Source organism: Acinonyx jubatus, chromosome A3 (genome assembly GCF_027475565.1).
Source record: "Acinonyx jubatus isolate Ajub_Pintada_27869175 chromosome A3, VMU_Ajub_asm_v1.0, whole genome shotgun sequence".
Lineage (NCBI taxonomy): Eukaryota > Metazoa > Chordata > Mammalia > Carnivora > Felidae > Acinonyx > Acinonyx jubatus.
The window spans coordinates 103,291,934-103,311,928 of record NC_069388.1 but is presented as its reverse complement, the minus strand read 5'-3'; the positions used below and the strand labels follow the sequence as shown (position 1 = coordinate 103,311,928).

The window sequence follows — 19,995 nt, the reverse complement described above, 5'->3', positions numbered from 1 at the left end:
TCATGTATCCTTTGGATAAATTCCTAGTAGTGCTATTGCTGAGTCATAGGGAAGCTCTTATTTTAAATTTTTGAGGAACCTCCACACTGTTTTCCAGAGCGGCTGCACCAGTTTGCATTCCCACCAACAGTGCAAGAGGGTTCCCATTTCTCCACATCCTCGCCAGCATCTGTAGTTTCCTGATTTGTTCATTTTAGCCGCTCTGACCGGTGTGAGGTGGTATCTCAGTGTGGTTTTGATTTGTATTTCCCTGACGATGAGCGATATGACGGGCATTGAGGAGGGCATTTGTTGGGATGAGCACTGGGTGTTGTATGTAAGTGATGAATCACAGGACTCTACTCCTGAAACCAAGACTACACTGTATACACTGTATGTTAGCTAATTTGACGATAAGTTATTAAAAAAAAAAATTAAAAAAAAAAAAGCCCTGAGATACAGGGCAGGCAGGGGGTGGTCAGGCTGGGCCAGACAGAACTGCAGAGAAGGAGGTGATGATTCACATGCATCCAGAACTTTAGTTTACAAAGCACTTTCGCTAACTGCCCACAACTCTCGAGGTAGAAATTACTCACTTCCATATTATAGACGGGAAAAAGGAAGCCCAGGGGGAGTGTATGCCCCTGATGTCACGTCAACAGTGGCTGCTACTGTTCTGGTCTACCTGGAGGACATACTTCTGAAATGACAGGCTGGTGCCTCAGGAACACAGGTGAGCACAGGACATAAGATCAGATCCTCTCTCCTCAAAATTTATCCTTGAGCTAAGGCCCACCAGGAGGCCTAGCCACTGAAGCTGAACCAGATGGTGGTCGTGTGCCGTTAAATTCTGGAGCCCCAAGCGTGGGGGGCACGGAGCGACAAGGAAGGGGGATGCTCTGACTCGTACCTACGCTGGTTCCTGGGGGGTGTGAACGCTCTCACTGTGGCCTAGTTCAAGCTACCAGCGTGGCATCGTTGGGAAGAGATGAGCCAGAAGGAGGCGGCCCCAGCTCCCGGATGGCAGTGCCCCAGAGATGCATGGCTACAGTCCCTGTGTGTGGTTGTTCTGTTCTCCCTGGGGTCTCTGAGCCCCACAGGCTCTTTCCTGCCTGGGTGGGAGTTCCTTGCTGTTGCTTGCAAGTAAAGGGCCTAAGAACCCTCACTGAATCTGTGGGGGAGTCATCTCATGGCCCGTGTTCTGGTTTCCAGCTTTTTGATCTTTTCCCCGTTGCTCCCTCAAGGGAGGGGTGACAAGGCCAAGCAGGAACCCTGGAGACAGCTGGAAGCCTGGCGGGGGTGGTGGTAGTGGTGCAGCCGTCCTTCTAAGACCCCTGCCTGGAGCCCCTTCTCCCTGTTCCCTTCGGCAGCCCCTCCCCTCCCTGTGGGGGCCTCACAAACAGGCTGGGCAGTGGCTGTCACTTGCTGTGCACAGATGAGAAGTGGCTTTCCGGGAGTGGCCAGGGACCCAGAGAAGCTGGGAAGGTCCTCCAGGACCAGGATTTGGGGGGGTGGGGGGGAGAGGTCACCTGTCCTTCATCAGTCACTAGAGCCTCTCTGCATCTTATTCTGGGTCACAGGCAGAACCTAGAAGTGACCATACTCCTTTCACAGACACACAGATGTGGCCCAGGGAGGGGCAAAGGCTTTTGATTCATCAGGATTCGGGCAGGATAGGGACCCATGCCCATGCACTGGCCAGCCCACCACTGCCTGCCCCTGTCCCCGTACACCAGGGGACACTGCACAGACGACTTGGCAACAACCAGACTCTGCTCTGCCCTCTGGTCTGGAAGCCCTGTTGAGTTTCCCAGCAGTGACATTCTTGCTTAGGAAACTGATCTTGTGGACAACAAAGAACAAAAGCTGCCCCCTAGTGGCCGCGCAGCAGCAGGACTTTGGCTTGAACAGAGGAGAGACCAGGTGGCCTGGCTGGAGCTGGGTCCCTTGGGGTTAAGGACAAGGGGCGTAGGGGAGACTGTACTGAATGGGTAAGAATCCCTGTCCAAGGGGCAGCAGCGCTTACTGAGCTCCAGGAAGTGGTCTCATGTGGCCAGAGGTTCTGATTTTTAAAGAGAAGCCCGGTATCCAAACTTTTATGGGAAATCTCTTGATTTTTAAACGCTAGCAACTAGTTACAAAAACCTTTTTTATATCACATCGGCTCAAACAAACCAAACACATCTTCAGGCCACTCTCTGCATGCTCTGGTCTTGAGTTTAAATGGAAATCTCTTACCCGTGGGGCTTCCTCTGCCAGCCAACTCTGTGCCCACCTCTAGATGCTCCCCTGCCGCGCCTCCAGTGTGGGACACTTCACACACCCCTGAGGGTGGCTGAGCAAAGCCCTGCTTCCAGACCCCGTGCTCCCCCCTTTGAAGGTCATGCCAGGAGACCCTGACTAGGGTCCTTGCTGTACTCCCTCCTCCCCATCCTCCATTCTTGATCCTCAAAGACTCAGAGGTAGGCCTTGCCCCAAACCACTGCTATGCTATTGTGCTGATTTCAGAGCTTCCCGTACCCGGGCCTCCTCGCCCTCCCTCAGCACATTCATCTCCTCATCCTTCCTCTGAAGCCACCAGGACCTACCATCCCTTGGTCCCACCCGTCCTGGGTCCTTCACTGCATCCTCCCAGCCTCCTCTCGGCCGCCCCCATCATGGTCGCCCTTGCTCGGCCGGCTCTCCGGGTGCAGCTCCCACTCACGTGGCACCTAGTGCCCCCTCTGCAAGTCCCGGCTCTGCATCCAGCTGGCCCAAGTGGCAGGGAGACCACCTCACCGCTGCTAGTCCCATGGAAACTCCCGCCGCTAGCCTCTTGGGGTGGGAACTTGGGGCTTTCCAGAAGCCCCCGTACCCTGCTCTGTGTAGCCTTGCCCCCTCTCTTGGAGATCTCTAGTTGCCCTTCTCCCTCCTCAGACCTCCATCCTGCCCCCTCTCCCTGCATGCTCCCTAGGAGAACAAAAGCACTCACCAGAGGTGTGCACAGCCCCCACCCACTGGGGACGTGCACCCAAGCCTGCTGCCTGTGTCTCTGTAGATGGGCTCCTGCCACCCCCACCCCCCAGCACCTGGTCCCACCCAGAAACCACAAGCCTTCTTGTGAGAGCTGGAGACCATGACTGCTCTGGCTCTGCTCTGGCTCACACTGGAACCCAGAAGGCTCTACACATCCAGCTTCAGCCACCTGTGGAACCCTGTTTCTTCCCCAGCTCACTCTCTTCCAACTCCATAGGACTTCTAGTTCCTCACACACGTGCCCACTCCTGCCCAGGGCTTTCGTCCCCACCCCCTTCCCTCTGCCCTCCTCAGGAGCCACACGGCTCCCCCTATACCTCCTCCAGCCACTGCTCAGATGCCACCTTCTACTGAGAACTCCTGGCCACCCTGTTTAACCTAGACATGGATGGTGGTGATGGCAGCCCAACATTGTACACTGTGCACTCAAACGCACACTTAATAATGGGCAGAATGAGGTAAATGTTAGGCTAAGTTACATTTTACTGCAAAAACAAACTGCACACTCCCTTCCCCAGCCCTATTTTTCTCCCTGGGGCTTAACTCCTCCTGACATGCTCTGTATTTGATTCACTTATTTTCTGCCCCCTCTTCGCCTATAGAATGTCCTCTCCATGAGGGCGGGGACTTGAGTGTTTTGTCCACTGATGTGTCCATCCCAACACCTAAACCAGTGCCTGGAACCCGCTAGGAATGGAAGCTCACTGTCTGTCGAATGCCTGACACACGGCCTTCTGCTTCAACGGTCACCAGGAAAAGGGATGTTCCTTCCCGAGTTGCCTCCACTCATTGCCACGCAGCAAGCCCTCACTGCCACCCTCAACAGCTCGAATGCCACAGACAGTTTGAAAGCGGTCTTTAAAATGGTCCTGAGACATGGCTTATGCCCCAACGGTAGATTCTGGCCAGTCCTGATGGCCTGTGGGTCCCCAGGGCAGAGGCAAGGGCTGTCAGGACACAACAGGAATGCAAAGGAATAGGGTATGAAAACAGCACAACCTGGAGCACACCTGTGCACGTAGGGCGGCATGCCCAGGAAGCACGTGCAGGATGTCCTTCCAGTGAGTCAGGCTTGCCTGTCAGCAGCGTCTGAACCTAATAGAGCTCTCAGAGCGGTTTCCTCATTTGTAAATCAGGACAGTACCTTCCCCAGAATCATGAGGGGCAAGTGAGAAAAATCATTTAAAGCGGCACACTGGAAATGCAGGGCTCAGAAGTTTCCCAGGAAGCATGCCCACATTGAGCCCTGGGTATTTGCTGACCCCCAAGCAAGGGCCACAGCCTCCTTCTCAGGAACCAACTTCAGGTCGCAGCCTCTCCACAAGGCGTAGTCCCCCAAACAGCCTGCAGAGGGCACCACCATCACAGCTCTGAACATCCTGTGCCCAAGTTCTGCCTGGTGCACACCTCCCACCTCTGTGCCAGAACGAGGGCACTGTGGCTTTGCAGATAACAAGGACCTCAGTGACCGTGCCCCATCTCAGGCAGGACCCTGCACACAATAGGTGGCCCTCGCCTCCCCCTTACCTAGGGGATCTGACCCCGTGGCCTGTGGCCCAGCACCCAGGGCACTCGCAGGGAGGGTGGCAGAATTCAGCCCTCCCGCCCCTCTTTGTTCACCAGAGATTCCAGGAGCCTAGAGAGATGGGCAGCACGTGGGAACAGGGGGCTCGGGACTGGAGGTCATGCCGCTACTCAGGCTGGTATCTGGCATCGCCCAGGAGGGAGGTGGGGAATCGAGGGACCCCCAGCAGAGCCAGGAGCGGTGACTACCACCCTCTGACTACCCCATCCCTAGGAGGGCAGCTCTCTGGCCTGTGCCCATCTGAGCTCCCCCTCCACAGGCAGCTTCCAGGGGTGGAAGCTGGAGGCAAGGCTGGATGGGATGCCTTCAGCCCTGGTAGCCCACCCCCTGGTGTCAGAAATGCTGTGTGTGCCCCAGTCTGGGTTCTGTCATACTCAGCGGTGGCATTGGGCAAACAGAACCCATGGGGGGGGGGGCCTCAGCCTACACATCTGTTAACTAAGTGTGGGGGTGGGGGCGGGGTCGTCACGCTAGATTGCCCCTCTCATGACCTGAGGTCATGAGTATCCCAGAAGGCAGGAAAGTTCCAACCGCGCAGGTCAAAGGCCCCCCGTTGGCCAATCTGAGGCTGGAGGCTGGAAGTTGGGGGCCTGGCCCCCACCCCTACCATCCCTGCATTCTGGAGCAGCACTGCCTTTGCAGGAACACGTGAAGCTCAGCAGGTTACTGTGCCAGGCAGCCTGGGGAGGAGCGGGAAGCCTCTGAAAGGGGCCCTCCTGCCCTCCCTCCTACTGACACAGCTCCCCAAACTGAGCCTTTAGCAAGGAGGTTGTTTAGGCTGCAGGGTCTGAGCCCCCAGAACAACCGTATCTAATGAACACAGATGCCCAGGCCAAGATTCTGCCCCCTTCACTCCCCTTCCCCTCTAGGTGCCTACCCAAATCGGGAACCTCCTGGGCCACCCCTGGGCAGGTGAGAGGGCTCACTGGGAGGATTGAGCAGCAGGCTCTGTAAGTCCACCACCAGGACAGACCAATCAGATTCCCTGCTCACACCCTTGACCCCCAGGGCTCTTCCTACTGTTCATGGTTTGGGGTCCTGTGGTTTAGCTCTGAGTACTTGAATCACACCCAAGTGGCTAGCTTTGCTCAGTCACTACCTGGGGGAACCAGGGCAAGTCACCAGCCTTCTCAGAGCCTCAGACCCCCACCTGACAGGCAGTTGCCCTGAGACTCTACTATGAAAGTGGACAGAAAGCACAGGATGAATGTTGCAGCCTGCTGAATTATGAACAGGACACTTGACCCCCTGCTCTTCGGCGGGGGTGGAGGCATTTTGGATCTGAGTGGATGCAAGGTAGGTGTCTCTCCTTGGCTCCCCCAGCCCTGTCACCAACGCCTCCATCCACGAACATGCCCCAGCCTCACCTGCCCCTGTGAAGGTCCAAACCATGCACACCTCAGGGCTGGGTGGATCCGCATTGGTCTTTTATTGGATTTTCCATGGGCAGCCTGCATACCTCAAACTGCTACCCAGCTCCTTGGCCCTTCACCACGTTCCTGGCTTCTGCTCTGGGGACCTAGCTGGGAGCTGCCAGCCCAGCACCGTCTTCTCCCACGGCCCCGCAGGCTTGGGTTGCTTCCTTGAGACAAACCCAGTTTTCCCGCTGCCTCCCTCTCTGTGCCAGGCTGCCCAGACAGGGGGCACGTTCCTGCATTGGGCACAGCCAAGCTCTCCCGGGGAAGAGGCTCCAGCCCAGACCCCCGGCAGTGCCTCCCCGTCTCAGGCCACTTCAGACCCTGCACAGCACGGCACAGCCCCGTGGGCTCAGACCTAAAGCTTGGTGTTGAGGTGGAAGAAGTGGGGTGCTGCATAGGTTGTGGCAGGTGGCACGTGCCATGCAGACGAGGCTGGGCAAAGTCTGTGGCGAAGGGCACTGTCGAAGGATGCCGGGGGGAAGTGCATCAGACCGGTGGCCATGGGGGAGGGCGCTGTAGTGGCTAGGAAGTGGGCTGGGAAGGTAGGGATGACCAGGGGGCTGAAGGGGAGTGTGGCTTGGCCCTTTAAGTGGTCCGGGGTGCTGGCAAAGTTCAGCGGGCAACGCAGCATGGTGCCCCTGTAGGCCTCGGGGAGGGTGGGCCCCAGCGCTGGGCCCAGCAGGCAGGACACGGCCAAGCCGGACCCCATGGATTTGGCCCCACACTCCTTGGCGTCCACCTCCTTAAGAAAGGGAGACACTGCCCGCAGTTTTTTGCCACCATGGGTAAAGCCCTCTTCTTCCAGGCTGCGCTTGTTGCTCAGGCCTGGGATGCTAGGGAAGGTAGGTGGGGGTGCAGGGCTCTCGGCAGAGACCTTGGCCATGGGGGACACCCAGCAGGCTTTGGGCTTGGGGTAGGGGCTGCCCTTTCTCGAGCTGCCTTTATGGAATGCAGACGGGCGGTTGGCATCCCCGCCCCACACCAACTGGGGCTCTTTGACCAGCAGGCCCTCCTCTTTGCCAGGGGGCCCTAATAGCGCCCCATCTTTAAGGCTGGGGAAGAAGTCCCGGGGGTGCTGGCTGACGGGCTTCAGCACCTCGGTGGGGTACGCATGGAAACAGCCAGTGAAGATGGGGGCTGGCAGGCGAGGACCGGCCAGAGCCTCCTCCCTGAGGCTGCCCCCAGGTGCCTGTAATCCCTCCTGAGGGGTCAGCCGGTGCCTGGAGTTCTCAGCTGGCTTTCCTGGGCTCTGAGGACTTTCGGAGAGGTGAACAGCTGGGGATGCCTGGGGGTGCCCATTAGGGCTGCCTGCCCCGTGGCGACAGCCCTCCTCCTGGCACTGCAAGGCCTCCGCCTTGCTCACCTGGGCCAGGAGCTTCTTTTTGGCCAGTGGTGACATGATGCCATGCGTTCCTTTGCAGTAGAAGCTGGACAGGAGCCGCTTGTAGGCCTCAGGGCAGCTGCTGGCACCCACGAAGGGCAGAGAGGTGCCCAGGGCTGGGCCTGGCTGTTCTGTGCCATCCCTGGGGGGCTCCTGGCTAGGAAGCTGTGCCAGGTCCGTGGCAGCATCTGTCTTGGTCTTTCCTGGCATCATCTGGAATGAGAAAAGTTCATGCCTCAGGGCTGGGTGTGAGCCACATACCCTGACCTGGGGGCCCTGGGGAGCAGAGTCACAGAGGGGTCCCAAGAGCCTCTGTTCACTCTTCCAGCACCTTTGTGAAAAATTTTCAAACGGTCTCCTGTCCTCTGAACGGGCACAGCATGGTATCAGGACACAGAACCTGGTGAATGAGGTGCGGGCTGGAGTTCAGACCCCACAGGGCCTCTCATTTGAACTGGCACAACCATGACCCTGGAGCCCCCCACGGATCTGCCGTCAGAGTAGGTTCTGGCTATCCTGGGCAAAGTGCTCTGCGGCCATGACGTAGGTGGTAAGAGGGAGGTGTTTGGCAGGGGACCAGGGGACAGGGAGGCCTGGGGACAGCTGGTGGCCCAGGCAGGCTCAGAGCTTACTTGGTCTAACCGCTTCTCCTCCTTGGCCTTCTTCGGCTTCTCAGGGGCCCCGTCATCCCCGCGGGGCTCCTTGCCCATCTTGTATTGCTTCCTGGGCTTGGAAGGGGGCAGCGGCTTGTCGTCCTCCCCCTTCAGGTGCCGCACGTATGGGAGCACCAGCCTGAGCAGGAGCAGAGCGTGTCCACCAGGAGGCCAGCCTGGCAGGCACGTGCCACACCTCCCACCTCTCTCCCTCATCTGGCTCAGGAGGCGCTCGGTGTGGCCGAGCTGGGCCTGGGCGGTGATGAATGCGGTGCAGGCAACTCAGACTTGTACGTCCAGTGGGAGGTGTGGACGTCCTGCTCGCCACCCCCCCCCCCCCCGCCCCCAGGTCCTGCTCTGCCCCGCCCCGCCCCGAGGTGAGGGCCAAGGTGTCCTGCAGGCAGTCTCACCCGGGACTGGGCCCCCGTACCTCTCGTAGTGGCGGCGTGTGCACGTGGCCGCGCTGGTGCTGCCCGGGCTGCCTCCCAGCTCGTCGTACACGTTCTTCCAGAGGCGGCGGCCAGTCACCTGCAAGGGCACCTCATGAGGGCACGACCGGCACACCCTCCCCTGCTGGTGGAGTCCTGGAAGCTCCAGGTCCCCACTGGACAGGGACAGGGACTGCAGTTTTGCAGCTGCTTCTCCCCCAGCAGTGGTGGCGGGGAGCTGGGAAGGGACTCGCCTGGCCGCTAGCCAGCCCTCCCTCCCAGGGGCCACTGCCTGGCTGCTGGCCCCAGCAGCTTTCCAGGCAAAGGGAGCACGAGGAAGACAGAACAGATGGGAAGACAGGAAAACTTGCTTTGAGCAGCAAAGTACAAGCCGGCAAGGCAGGCCCTCTTCCCCCACAGCACACAGCATGCAGGAGAGCTAGGGAAGGGGCAGGATTTGGGACCCTGCCTCTGCCTCCTATCTGGAGGTGGGGACAGGGCCCTTCCTCCCCAGGACCCCACAGGGTGCAGTGGGGAAGGCCTGGGAGATGCAGCATGGCAAGGACCCAGAGGTGCCTCCTTACCATCTCATAGGCCCCCAGCTTCTCCACTGCTTTGTAGATCTTCCACAGGTTAACTGGAGAAAAGAGAGGGCAGGGCCCCTGTCAGCCTCTGTAGGGGGAGGGCACAACCAGCAGCCCATTCCCGTGGACCTGTCAGGCAGGCACAGAACCAGCACACACCCAGACAGGGCCACTGCAATGGATGGGTGGACTAGGCCCTGTGCACTGGCAGTCCAGTGGCCAAGGAGGACAGAGATCCGGCCCCACCCACTGCAGCCCTGTGCCTGGAGGGGGGTGCCCTTTCTGTGGGCTGGCATCACCCAGGGGTGTCCAGAGTGGAGGTGCCTGCCCTGACACCCTACCTGGATGGGATCCCCTGCCAGGCTCCCCCTCCCTGCCTGCACCCCAGGGACGCACTCTGCTTGAAGCCGAGATGGGGCACCCTCTCGATGGGCGTGTGTCGCTCCTTCATGAACTTGTAGAGGCTGACCAGGAAGGCCTGCTCCTCCTCCCGCTCCTGGTCCTCCTCCCGCTCCCCGCCTGCCTCGGGGGAGTCCTGGGGAAAGAACAGGAGGCATTGGGATGAGCCCCCAGTTGGTGGGTGGCCGGGGACAGGCAGAGCCACTGGCTGCTGGGGAGGAATGAAGCGTGTGGTCCCCAACCGCAGGAATGGCTCCCATAGGAGGGAGCAGGCTCCCAGCATCCAGCTTACGGCTCTGGGCTGGAGTGATTTGTCTCTTGGCATGAGAAAGACGCAGTTGTCAGCTGTTAGTACCCAGGACCCCAAGTCAGGGTCCCCAGAGGCCCAGCTCCAGAGACAGCCATAGGAGCAGCCCTGCAGCTCCCCAGGCCTCTCTCCAGGCACAGAGCCCTTCTCTATCTTGCTCTGGATTTGTTCTATCTGTGTCTCAGCTCCTCTACCAGACTGTGAGCTCCTGGTGGCAGGCTCAGAGTCCCCAAGCCGAAGGAGCAAAGGTGCTTGGTGTTTTCTGGCACTGCGGGGTCCTGTGTCCACTGAGCCATTGCTGTGGTGGCCTGCCTCTCTGAGCTGCCAGTCTGCGTGCTGAATTTAGGGTGGTGAAGCCCTATCCTGGGTTCCTGACACACTTCTGTCAGGACGTTCGGTTCCTGCTTCCAGAGGGGCAGTGTCTGCTGATGGTATTCATTTGGCTGGTGGCTCAGGGCAGTGGGGTATGGTTGAGCTGGGGCTCAGGGCTTGGAGAGCAGACAGCTCCCAGGTCCTGGATGGGGAGGCCCCAAACACCAGAAGGATGTAAACCATGAGGGCTTAGAACAGTACAGACAGCTGTGCATTCCCAAAACATTCTATTCAAGTACCGTTTCAGTGTTTCTGACACTGAAGGAAGACCTCCGACAATGAATGGCACGCAAACTCACGCGTCACCTATGAAACTGTGACGCACTGGAGACCAAGGCAGCTGCTCTTGTGCAGGCCTCAGAATGAAGGCACTCCCTCGGCAGCTCTTCCGCGCAAGCTGGGAAAAACCGTTACCATTTGCAACTACTCTTCTACGTGAATCAGGATTTTTACTCCAGGCTGTGCCACCAAAGCAAACAGCCAAGACAAATGGACGTTCAGGCCAATGCTCCGCTGGGTCGCCCACGGCTCCCTCTCAGACCCTGCTCACCGAAATGGCCTTAGTGATCTCGCTGAGGGACTCTAATACCCACGCTGTAAACTTGGAGGGATGCACGGATGTACACGTGGTTTTACATCTTAAAACAGTGCTTTTATCGGTTTCATTCATCGGGGCTCCAGGCACATCTTCATTTGATAAGAGGGTTCTGCTAGGAAAACTAAGTCTGAAACCCCTGCCATGGGTCACGGGAGGATCCTCCTGTCCCTGGCTCCCAGCTCCCCACACCTGATGCAGGCCCAAAACCCCAGGGCTGGGCCTGGCTCAGTAGACTGGAGCGTGGCGAACACATCCTCCTGAGAGGTTGGGGAGTCCCAAAGTTCACCTGGGAGGCTGTGCACAGGTGAGGGGGGGAGGGGCAGGGAAGAGGCCCCCAGGGGTCGCCCAACTCACCTCCAGATGGATGGGGCTCTGGCTCCTGCTCTGTTCACCATCGCGTTGAGGGGACACAGATGGGTCTAGGGGATCACCCTCCTCTGACTGTTTCCTTTTCCCTTTGACAGGAGGTGCTGTAAAGAGGGGAAGGGGAAGGGGTGGGGGAGGGGGGAGAGAGAGCACTTGAGACGCAGGCAAGAAGAACCGGCAGTGAGGAGAGGTCCTCTGGGAGAGATGGCAGGTCCTCCCATCCCCCATCTGAACCCACCAGGTGTGGAGCGAGTCCTCCCCTTCCTTCGGCAAAGTGTCCCCTGCCTCCTGGTCCCTGGCTGCACACAGGCTGGCCCTTTACACACACCTGTGGGCTCACCCTGGTGGCCAACTCTGCTCTCCCTTCTCTCTGCCAGGCTCACCTCCGACTGAGCCCCACACCTACTGCTGTTCCTTCCTCTGTTCCAGCCAGCTCCCCACATCCTTTGAAGGAAAATTTAAACCACCCTGGGGTCACGTCAGAGGAGAGTAAGGTCGGGCCATGGTGCTCAGGGAAACCCTGTCTCCAAAACCTGCCCCACATTCAGGCAGAGTGTTTTCACAGCACCTCAGCCCAACTGGGAAAGATGCAGAGGTTCCCACGTTTGTGAGCCCAAGAGCACCACAGCGGGTGCTTGGATCCTCCAGGAATAATCGAGAAGCCTAGAAGCTCCTGTTTATGAAACATCTGACCTTTCTATGAGCACCGGCAGAGGGCTAACTGTCCCTCATTAGGCCACTTGCTCCTGTCACCTGCAAGGGTCTCACCTGACAAGCCACTTCTTGTGGGTGGCCCTTCCCAGCCCCCAGCCTAGCACAACCATCTTGCTCCGCTGGGCACCCTCGGCCACTCACAGCCATCCGGACTGAACTGCCCACTGCGCATGTGGCTTCCTGACAATTCAGTGAAGCCACACAGTAGGCGCCGGGTTTCAGTGAGAAGGAGCGTGTCTCACAACAACGTGCATGGAGGGCAGGAGGCGCTCGACTTTACCAAGGGCAGCCACAAGCTGATAGTTCCAAGGGCACAACACCCGTGTCCCTGCAAAAAACACTGGAAACCGCCTCCAGCCCTCTGACAAGCTGGCAGTGCACCTCAGACCAGGAGCCCCGGGCTTTGGATCTCCCCTTCTTTCTAACCTTCTCTTCCTTTTTGTTAACCTAGTATGAATGCTCCCATTTTCCCGGTTTGCTCCAGCTCAGGAAATCCTTACCACTGGGCACCTACGAGCTCCCCTTTCTGTCCTGGAGAGAAAAAGAATCGCCGTGACAACAACAAACCCACACCAGCGTGGCCCACGAGGCCAGAACCTCTGGCCACGGGATGGTGTGCCCTTCGGTGGTCGCTCATGGAAGCTTCACCCTGCTTGCAACTACTCACTTGTGCCGCACGGGTCCCTGGCTCTTCCACGTGTGTTCTCTTATTTAGTCCCAGAAGGGAGCCATTTTTTTAAAAAACGTTGATTTTGAGAGACAGAGAGACGGTATGCGTGCACACACGTGAGCGGGGAAGGGGCAGAGAAGGGGGAAGAGAGAGAGAATCCCGACGTGGGGCTCGATCTCACCACTGTGAGACCACGACCTGAGCCCAAATCAAGAGTCAGGCACTTAACTGACTGAGCCACCCAGGTGCCCTCAGGAGGGATCTCATTTAGTTTTTTTTTTTAATTTCTTTTTAATGTTTTTATTTATTTTTGAGAGAGAGAGAGAGAGAGAGTGTGTGAACAGAGGAAGGGCAGAGACAGGGAGACATAGAATCCAAAGCAGGCTCCAGGCTGTTGGCACAGAGCCCGATGTGGGACTCAAACTCGTGAACGAAGATCATGACCTGAGCAGAAGTCGGATGCTTAACTGACTGAGCCACAGAGGGGCCTCCAGGAGGGATCTCCTTTTATTTTTATTTATTTTTTTAATTTTTTTTTTAACGTTTATTTATTTTTGAGACAGAGAGAGACAGAGCATGAACAGGGGAGGGTCAGAGAGAGGGAGACACAGAATCCGAAACAGGCTCCAGGCTCTGAGCGGTCAGCACAGAGCCCAACGCAGGGCTCGAACTCACGGCCCGCGAGATCATGACCTGAGCCAAAGTCGGCCGCTTAACCGACTGAGCCACCCAGGTGCCCCAGGGATCTCCTTTTAAAGAGGGGAAACTGAAGCCAGAGAAGCTAAGTTGCTTGTCTCCCTGGGAGACCAGGGTTCAAAGTAAGGTCTGTGTGACCACCAATCCAAGTGGCCTGGCCTTGCCACCATCGTGGTTGCTGTTGTCATCACCAGCATTTAAAAAGCCTTGATGAGAAGTCCAAATAAGCCTGGAAGAGAAACCAATCCTAAGGCTTGTCAAAGAGAAAGGCACTCAGGCCTTCTTCTCAGGCTGGCTTCTGACCAATCAAGACATGGTCAATATCCAGAAATAACCAGGTGTTAACAACTGACCTGCCCCCACCTCCCCAGCTGATGCCCTTTCCAACCAGGTTCTTGGTGACTCTATGCCTCAGTCTTCCCTTCTGTGAAATGGGAAAGACCCTGGAGTCCTTTGGCCACTCTCCCTGAATTCCTAAAGTCCACGGGCCAGGTCACGGGCACAGCCACTTTCCCCAGCTCTTCTCCCTGCCCTCTCCACCTGTCCTTTTTTCTTTTTCACATTTGTTCATTTTTGAAAGACAGAGACAGAGTGCGAATGGGGAAGGGGCAGAGAGAGAGGGAGACACAGAATTTGAAGTAGGCTCCAGGCTCCAAGCTGTCAACGGAGCCCCGATGCAGGGCTCGAACTCACAGACTGCAAGATCGTGACCTGAGCTGAAGTCGGGCCCTTAACCAACTGAGCCACCCAGGCGCCCCTCTCCACCTGTCTTCACACCCTCTCTGCCTTCTTTCCTGCTTGCTCAGCTTCTCAGCATCAAAGGACTCTCTCCACCCTGAGTCCCTACATGTGGTGATCCTGGGGCTTCTCACTGGAGCCTTCCTACAAACTTGGTATGTGACCCTTGTAAGTGGCTGCCCTCAGCTGCAGAAAAATAAAGTGGTAGGATCAGTACCCATTAGAATCACCAGGGAGCGTTTTAAAGACATTGGTGACTGTGTCCCCCACCCCCAGTCTGATCTAAGGTTCTGCAGGGGCATCAGTTTAAAGCTCCCCAAGGGATCTTAAAGGGGGCAGACAATTTGAGAGCCACTGGGCCAGAGGACCTCTATCCCTTCTGCTTGGTTCCAGAATCGGTGAGCTCTGCCTGGGCCACACTGAGGGGAAAATCTCCTGGAGCCAGGCACTCAAGTTACCTGGAAAGGAGGTCACCAATCTGAGCCGTTTAACCCCAGACAGGAAAAGGATTAGAGCTCTTGCCTAGAGCCACAAAGGGAAACACTCTCTTTATCTCTGTGTCCAGCTGAGTCCCCAAATGAACTCCCAACTCTCTCCAACCTCTCCCAACCAGGCTAGCATGCTCTCTGCCTGGCAGGGCCTTCTGGGCCCCACTTCCACAGCCTCAGCTGAGGGACAGGACAGTCCTCTCCCTCCTTCTCCAGGGTGCCCTCTGTCCTGTCCCTGGCTACCCCAAGTCATGGAACCCCAGGGTTCTAGATCATCTTCATTTGGAAGAGGGTTCTGCTAGGAAAACTAAGTGTGAAACCCCTGCCACAGGTGACAGGCGGGTTCCCCTGCCTGCCAGGTTCCCAGCTCCCATACCTTCCAGTGCTCTGAGGAAGGGCTGGGCTGCTCTCCCGGCTCTGCAGGGGAGGAAAGAGGCTCGGGGACCTGCCATCCCAGTCTCCCAACCACATCCAGCCTGCAGAGGCAGAAGAGTCCCACCTGCTCCTGAGTGACTGCTGCTGCCCAGGAACCTCTGAGTTACTGTCCTGCTATCGCCACAAAGCCTCAGATGCCCCACTGTAACGGGAAGGTGGATCCAACTTGCAAGAAGAAAACCACTGCTGGTCAAAGGAATGTCGTTCAGACATGGCTTTTTCCATCCAGGAAGCAATAATGACAATAATGATGATGATGATTTCATTGTTTACTGTGAACATAGCTGGAATCTATAAGGTATGAGATGGGGATCTAATCACATTTCCCCCCAACAGTTACATGTCCCAATATTGACTGAGTGATGCCCTTCCCCCAGTGATTTGAAATGCTACTCTCCCCGTAATCTAAAGGTTTATAAGGAATTTATAGGAGGGGTGCCAGGGTGGTTCAGTCAGCTAAGCGGTCAGACTCTTGATTTTGGCTCAGGTCACGATCTCACCGTTCATGAGATCCAGCCCCACATCGGGCTCTGTGCTGACAGTACAGAGCCTGCTTGGGATTCCCTCTCCCTCTCTCTCTGCCTCTCCCTGATTTGTGTGCTCAAGCTCTCTCTCTCTCTCTCTCTAAATAACCACGAAAGGAACACACCTGAAACCGTTTCTGGAATTTTCTACTGTTTCCTTCACTGTGGAATGCCAGTACTCATGCATGCTGTTTTAACTGTAAAACAACTGATTATCCAGAGGGCAAGTCCCCCATCATTACTCTTTTTAAATAATTACGTGAACTTCAGGATAATTTGTCACATTCCCTTAAAAAAAAAAAAAAAACTGGGGTTTTGGTTGAATTGCATTTAAACTTAGAAATTACTTTGAAGAAAGAGAACACCTTTCTGATATGGCACCTTCCTTTTTTCAGGACCACATGTCTCCCCAGATTCAGGTCTCCCTTTGCTGTCCTCAGACGTTCCTTCTTAAAGGCCCTGTGTGCTTTCTGTTGAGCTTACTCCTTGTGTTTTGGGCAGCTAGATAACAGTGTGAGAAAAGCTTTGATAATCTACAGCAGGACTTGGCTCCACAGTCTCTGTTGTTTCCTCCTCTCACTGTTGGGAAGAGAACAGGAGGCTGCTGGTTGGGCCAGGAGTTGAGCCCTTGGGCCCTTGTGACTCCGTGCCTCACTGGGGAGTGAACAGGGGTGGCAGGGTGCTTGGGGGAGGCGTGCTGCCCAAAGCCCTTCTGGTATTAGGAATCTGATCTGTTTAACTCCATGGCTTGTGTTAAAGTCCAAGCTTAAACCCCAGCTCCTGAAACCACAGCAGTGAAGAGGTTAGTTTCAGTCACTAACTCCAAAAGAGGACGCTCCCTGGAGTCTACTTGTTCTCAAGAGATTCCTTACTTCCCTTTCCAAATCATACACTCCACCAACTCAGCTCAGTGCTCTGCCAGGCCGTGGACTAGGCATTTTTGTACACGGCTTCACTGAATCTTCCCAGCCACCCAGTGGGTTCTGTCTCTCCCCTTTTACAGATACAATACATGAGGATCCGAGAGGTTCATCACTTGCCTGAAGTCACCCAGCTTACTAGTGGCAAAGCTGGGATTCAGAACCAGAGCAGTCTGACCGTCCCAAAACTAAGCTCTGAGATCTGGACTTTTTAATGGAAACAAGCTCCTTATCTGCTCAAAGGGTGCAAGCTTGCTTCTCTCCCTGAAAGAAGCAATCTCCCATCACACCACTCCTATTAATCTGCTAAAAAGTCTGGCTTCTGCTGACAAGCTGAAATCAGGTAAGAGTGGGAAGGGGCTCTGCTCCACAGAGCTGCATCTTTTATCAAGTCAGCCACTGCTTCTGTACTACGGTATCCCTTTCATGGGTGGGTGTGCTAGACCCCCATGGGCCCGATGTTCTAAGCAGGACAAAGAAACAAGGCTTCCGACCCAAACCACAGACAAGTGTGTGTGTACCCACACCCCTCAGTGGGATCCGAGGTCTGCCTGTGCTGCTCACTCCCCACTGTATCTCACTGTCCAGAGCAGCGTGAGGCCTGGAACAAGTGCTCCATAAACAACCACATGGATGCAGTAAGACCACGTGATCTCAGATGCTCCTGATACCCCAGAGAGGGGCTTGGGCTGTGACTAGTTCAAAGCCATAGAGCCCGTCAGAGACCCAGTGCCAGACCGCACCACTTATATCTCTCTCCTCTCCTCTTCTCTCTCTTTCTCTTGCCCTGCCCCGCCCCATTCACCCTTGGTGTGATGGGAAGGAAGCAACACTTCCTTTCATGAAAAGTCACCCACTGGGAGCACTGCATCAATTGCGTCAATTACGACAATAATGGTAACAGCAGCCCAATAACAACCAGCAGAAACCGCCCCACCTCGCCTAGCCCCACCTCGCCTGAGGTTGTTGGCTTAAGTTTCTCTTAGTTTGAGCCGGAGCTGAAACAAAGACAGCCTTTGAGGCCGCCAGTCCACTCTGTGGCCCAGGAGCCGGCTGCCTGGCAAAGTCTCGGTGCGGAGCTTTCTCCAGTGGGCAGTTTGGGGAGGGAGGACTGCCAAGGGCTGAGGACGCATGAGCCGGACAAGGGACCCCCGAAGGGTGCAGCTTCTGCCCCAGCCCTGCCTCAGTGTCTCAGCTGGGGCACAGGAAAACGGGGTTTGAGAGCAGCTGGGGCCAAGATGACAGTCTTGAGAGAAATATAGAAAGGTAGGTGGCATGGGGGTTCCAAATGTGAGACTACCGTCTCCTAACCGCACTAGGACTCTTGTCCCCCTTTAGTCAGCTCTGGTATGTCCTAAAAGACCCTATGCCAGGATAGGCTGAATACCCACTGTCCCCGCCCCCCCCCCAAGTCTGGGTGGTATTTGATAACAGTAACAGCTCCATGTAAGGACTGTCTCCTAGGTCCCCATGAACTTTAAGTTTGTGTTCCCATTCCACCTAGGGAGAAACTGGGTTCAGTGACTTGTCCAAGATATGACCCACGAGTAGAGACACAGCCAGGACATGAGGAAGGCTGCCTAACTCCTGCCAGGGGGCACTCCATAGCCTTTCAGCGTTTCCACCCTCCTGGTAGAGACCCCAGGGGGCTAAGAGGGAGTGTGGGCAGTCCCTGGCCTACCATCAGGTAACAGGAGGGCAAGGGGGAGGGGAGAGGTCTTGGGAGGTCTGCCTCCCTCTCACTGCCAGAACTTACTCTAAGCCTCAGTTTCTCCACCTGTAAATCAAAGGAAGAGGGACTGATCCCCTGAGGTCCTTTCTACCTCTGCCACTCTATGTTCCACACACCCCAGACGGGTCCCCAGGGCTCCGGCGGAGTATGGAACTCCACTCTGGGCGCTAGACTCTCTCTAGTCACTATCTCCTACCCCTCCTTTGCCCCAGGGGGCATGTAGGCACAGAGATGCTGACTCCCTCAACAGTAGTGCTCCGGCGGGGGGCGAGAAGCACCTGTTATCCTCCCCTCGGCCCCGCGGACCCCTCCCTGACAGCGGACCGGCCGAAAACAAAGGGACGCTGGACCCGGCCAGCACAGTGCCCCCGGACCTGCACCCTGAACCCTCAGAGTCCGGCGCTTAGAGAGCCCCGCCACCCCCCACCCACTTCAGCGGGGCTGAACCCCGCCTGAAGGCGCCCCCGGACACTCTGCGAAGGGACCGAGATGCACCAAACTCCGCAGCTCCGGCTGAGCGCGAAGGCAAACATCTCTCTCCTTGCACGGTCGCAGCCTGCGCTTCAACTCTCTCGCTCCCCCCCACCCCCACCCCCCCCCCCCCGCCCCATCACTCCTGGGGCCGCCACCTAGTCCCTTCAGGAGACCCGAGGAAAGAGAAGACACAAGAAAGAGGACGATAGCAAAGAGGGAAGATAGCTCTTTCCTGCCGGGCGGGTGGGGGAGGGCAGAGGAAGGTGGACAGGAGACAAGAATAAGAGAACAGAGAAGAAAAGAGAAAAAGGGAAGAGAAAAGAGAAAGAGAAAGGGTAGGGGGTGGGAAGCCGGTAACCGCCGAAGGATCAGAACACCCCTTTGCTGAAAGAGGAACAGTTGATTCTTCAAAGTGCATTGAGCAAGTTCTTCAAAACCCGCGCAGAGTCACTTTCAGGAAACGGCGGCCGCAGTGGAAAGCGCCCCGCGCGCGCCCAGGGACCCCGGTGCCTCTTCTCGGCGGCGCCGGCGGGTTCTGAGAACCGCGGGGATGTGACGGGGCGGGGCGGGGGGGGGGGGGGCAAATGGGGGCTGGGAGGCAGAGAAACTGCTGCGGACAGCCTGTCACAACAAATTAGCTGAGACCAGCTCGAGATTGAAACCACAGCAGGAAGTGGGATGACAGAACCGTACAGGACTTGGTAAATTTCAGCCAAGAGACGACGAAAAGAGTTTCGAGATAAACGTCCGGGAAGCCCCTGGCCGCCAAAACTTTTTGTCTCTCCTTTTTTCGAAGAGTGAGCGCCGACACCCAGCCTCACCCCTCCCGCGTAGGGTGGAGGGCGCTGGCGCCCCAGCGGGGCTAGGGTGCCCGCGCCTTCGCCCCGGAGTCCACCCCCGGCCCCGCTCCGCCCCTCCTGGGGGCCCGGATGGCCACGAGGGCCCGGAGGGCACCTGGCAGGGCAACCTCGCCCTCCCCACGAGGCCGCCAGCCCCGTCCCGGGACAGGCCAAGGAGCTGCTTACCCATGGCCCGGAGAGGTCCCTCGGCGCCCGCCCGAGGCCCTCCGCACGCGCGGCTCTCCAACCCCGCGCTCTCCGCGCAACTGGCCCTTGGCGCAGCAAGCCTGCCTCCTCCCCACAGCCCCGCCCCGCCCCGCCCGGGCACCGCCCCCGCCCCCGCCCCGCTCTGGGTTCCGGTTGGTGGGTCCAATTCATCCGCGCGGGGGCCGGGGCCGCCCCCTGAGCCCGAGGACCTCTGGGAGTTGTAGTGCGCTTTCCCTCTCCCCAGGCCCAGAGACCGAGGTACCTGAGATAGGCAGGACACGCAGGAATCGCTGCTGCCTGTGCCTCTAGGGACAAAACTAATCTTGGAAATAAAATTCCTCGTTGCTCGTCAACGGGACCCTGGGGCTGAGTGGGTTGAGCAAAGTGCATCTGACTTTGACTTGAACTGGGTCCTGGGTATTTTCCAACTCCCACCCTGCCCAACATAGAAGTAGAGGCGGTTGGTGTTAGCT

General features: G+C 57.2%; 1 protein-coding gene across 2 annotated transcripts; it reads right to left on the bottom strand.

Annotated features, from left to right (window-relative positions):
* Positions 1 to 3,449: 3,449 nt before the first annotated feature.
* Positions 3,450 to 19,639, bottom strand: ARID5A (AT-rich interaction domain 5A). 2 transcript variants are annotated; one of them, XM_027033657.2, is made up of 7 exons: positions 19,502 to 19,639; positions 11,074 to 11,189; positions 9,440 to 9,578; positions 9,044 to 9,096; positions 8,462 to 8,559; positions 8,011 to 8,170; positions 3,453 to 7,591 (listed from the first exon to the last, which is right to left on the bottom strand). In XM_027033657.2, exons 1-7 carry the CDS (start codon positions 19,503 to 19,505, stop codon positions 6,353 to 6,355), a joined length of 1,809 nt encoding a protein of 602 aa, XP_026889458.2. In that variant the 5' UTR covers positions 19,506 to 19,639; the 3' UTR covers positions 3,453 to 6,352. The 2 variants fall into 2 exon arrangements, with proteins under 2 accessions (XP_053056965.1, XP_026889458.2); XM_053200990.1 differs by lacking the exon at positions 9,440 to 9,578 and having other exon boundaries at positions 3,450 to 7,591; positions 19,502 to 19,526.
* Positions 19,640 to 19,995: the final 356 nt, after the last annotated feature.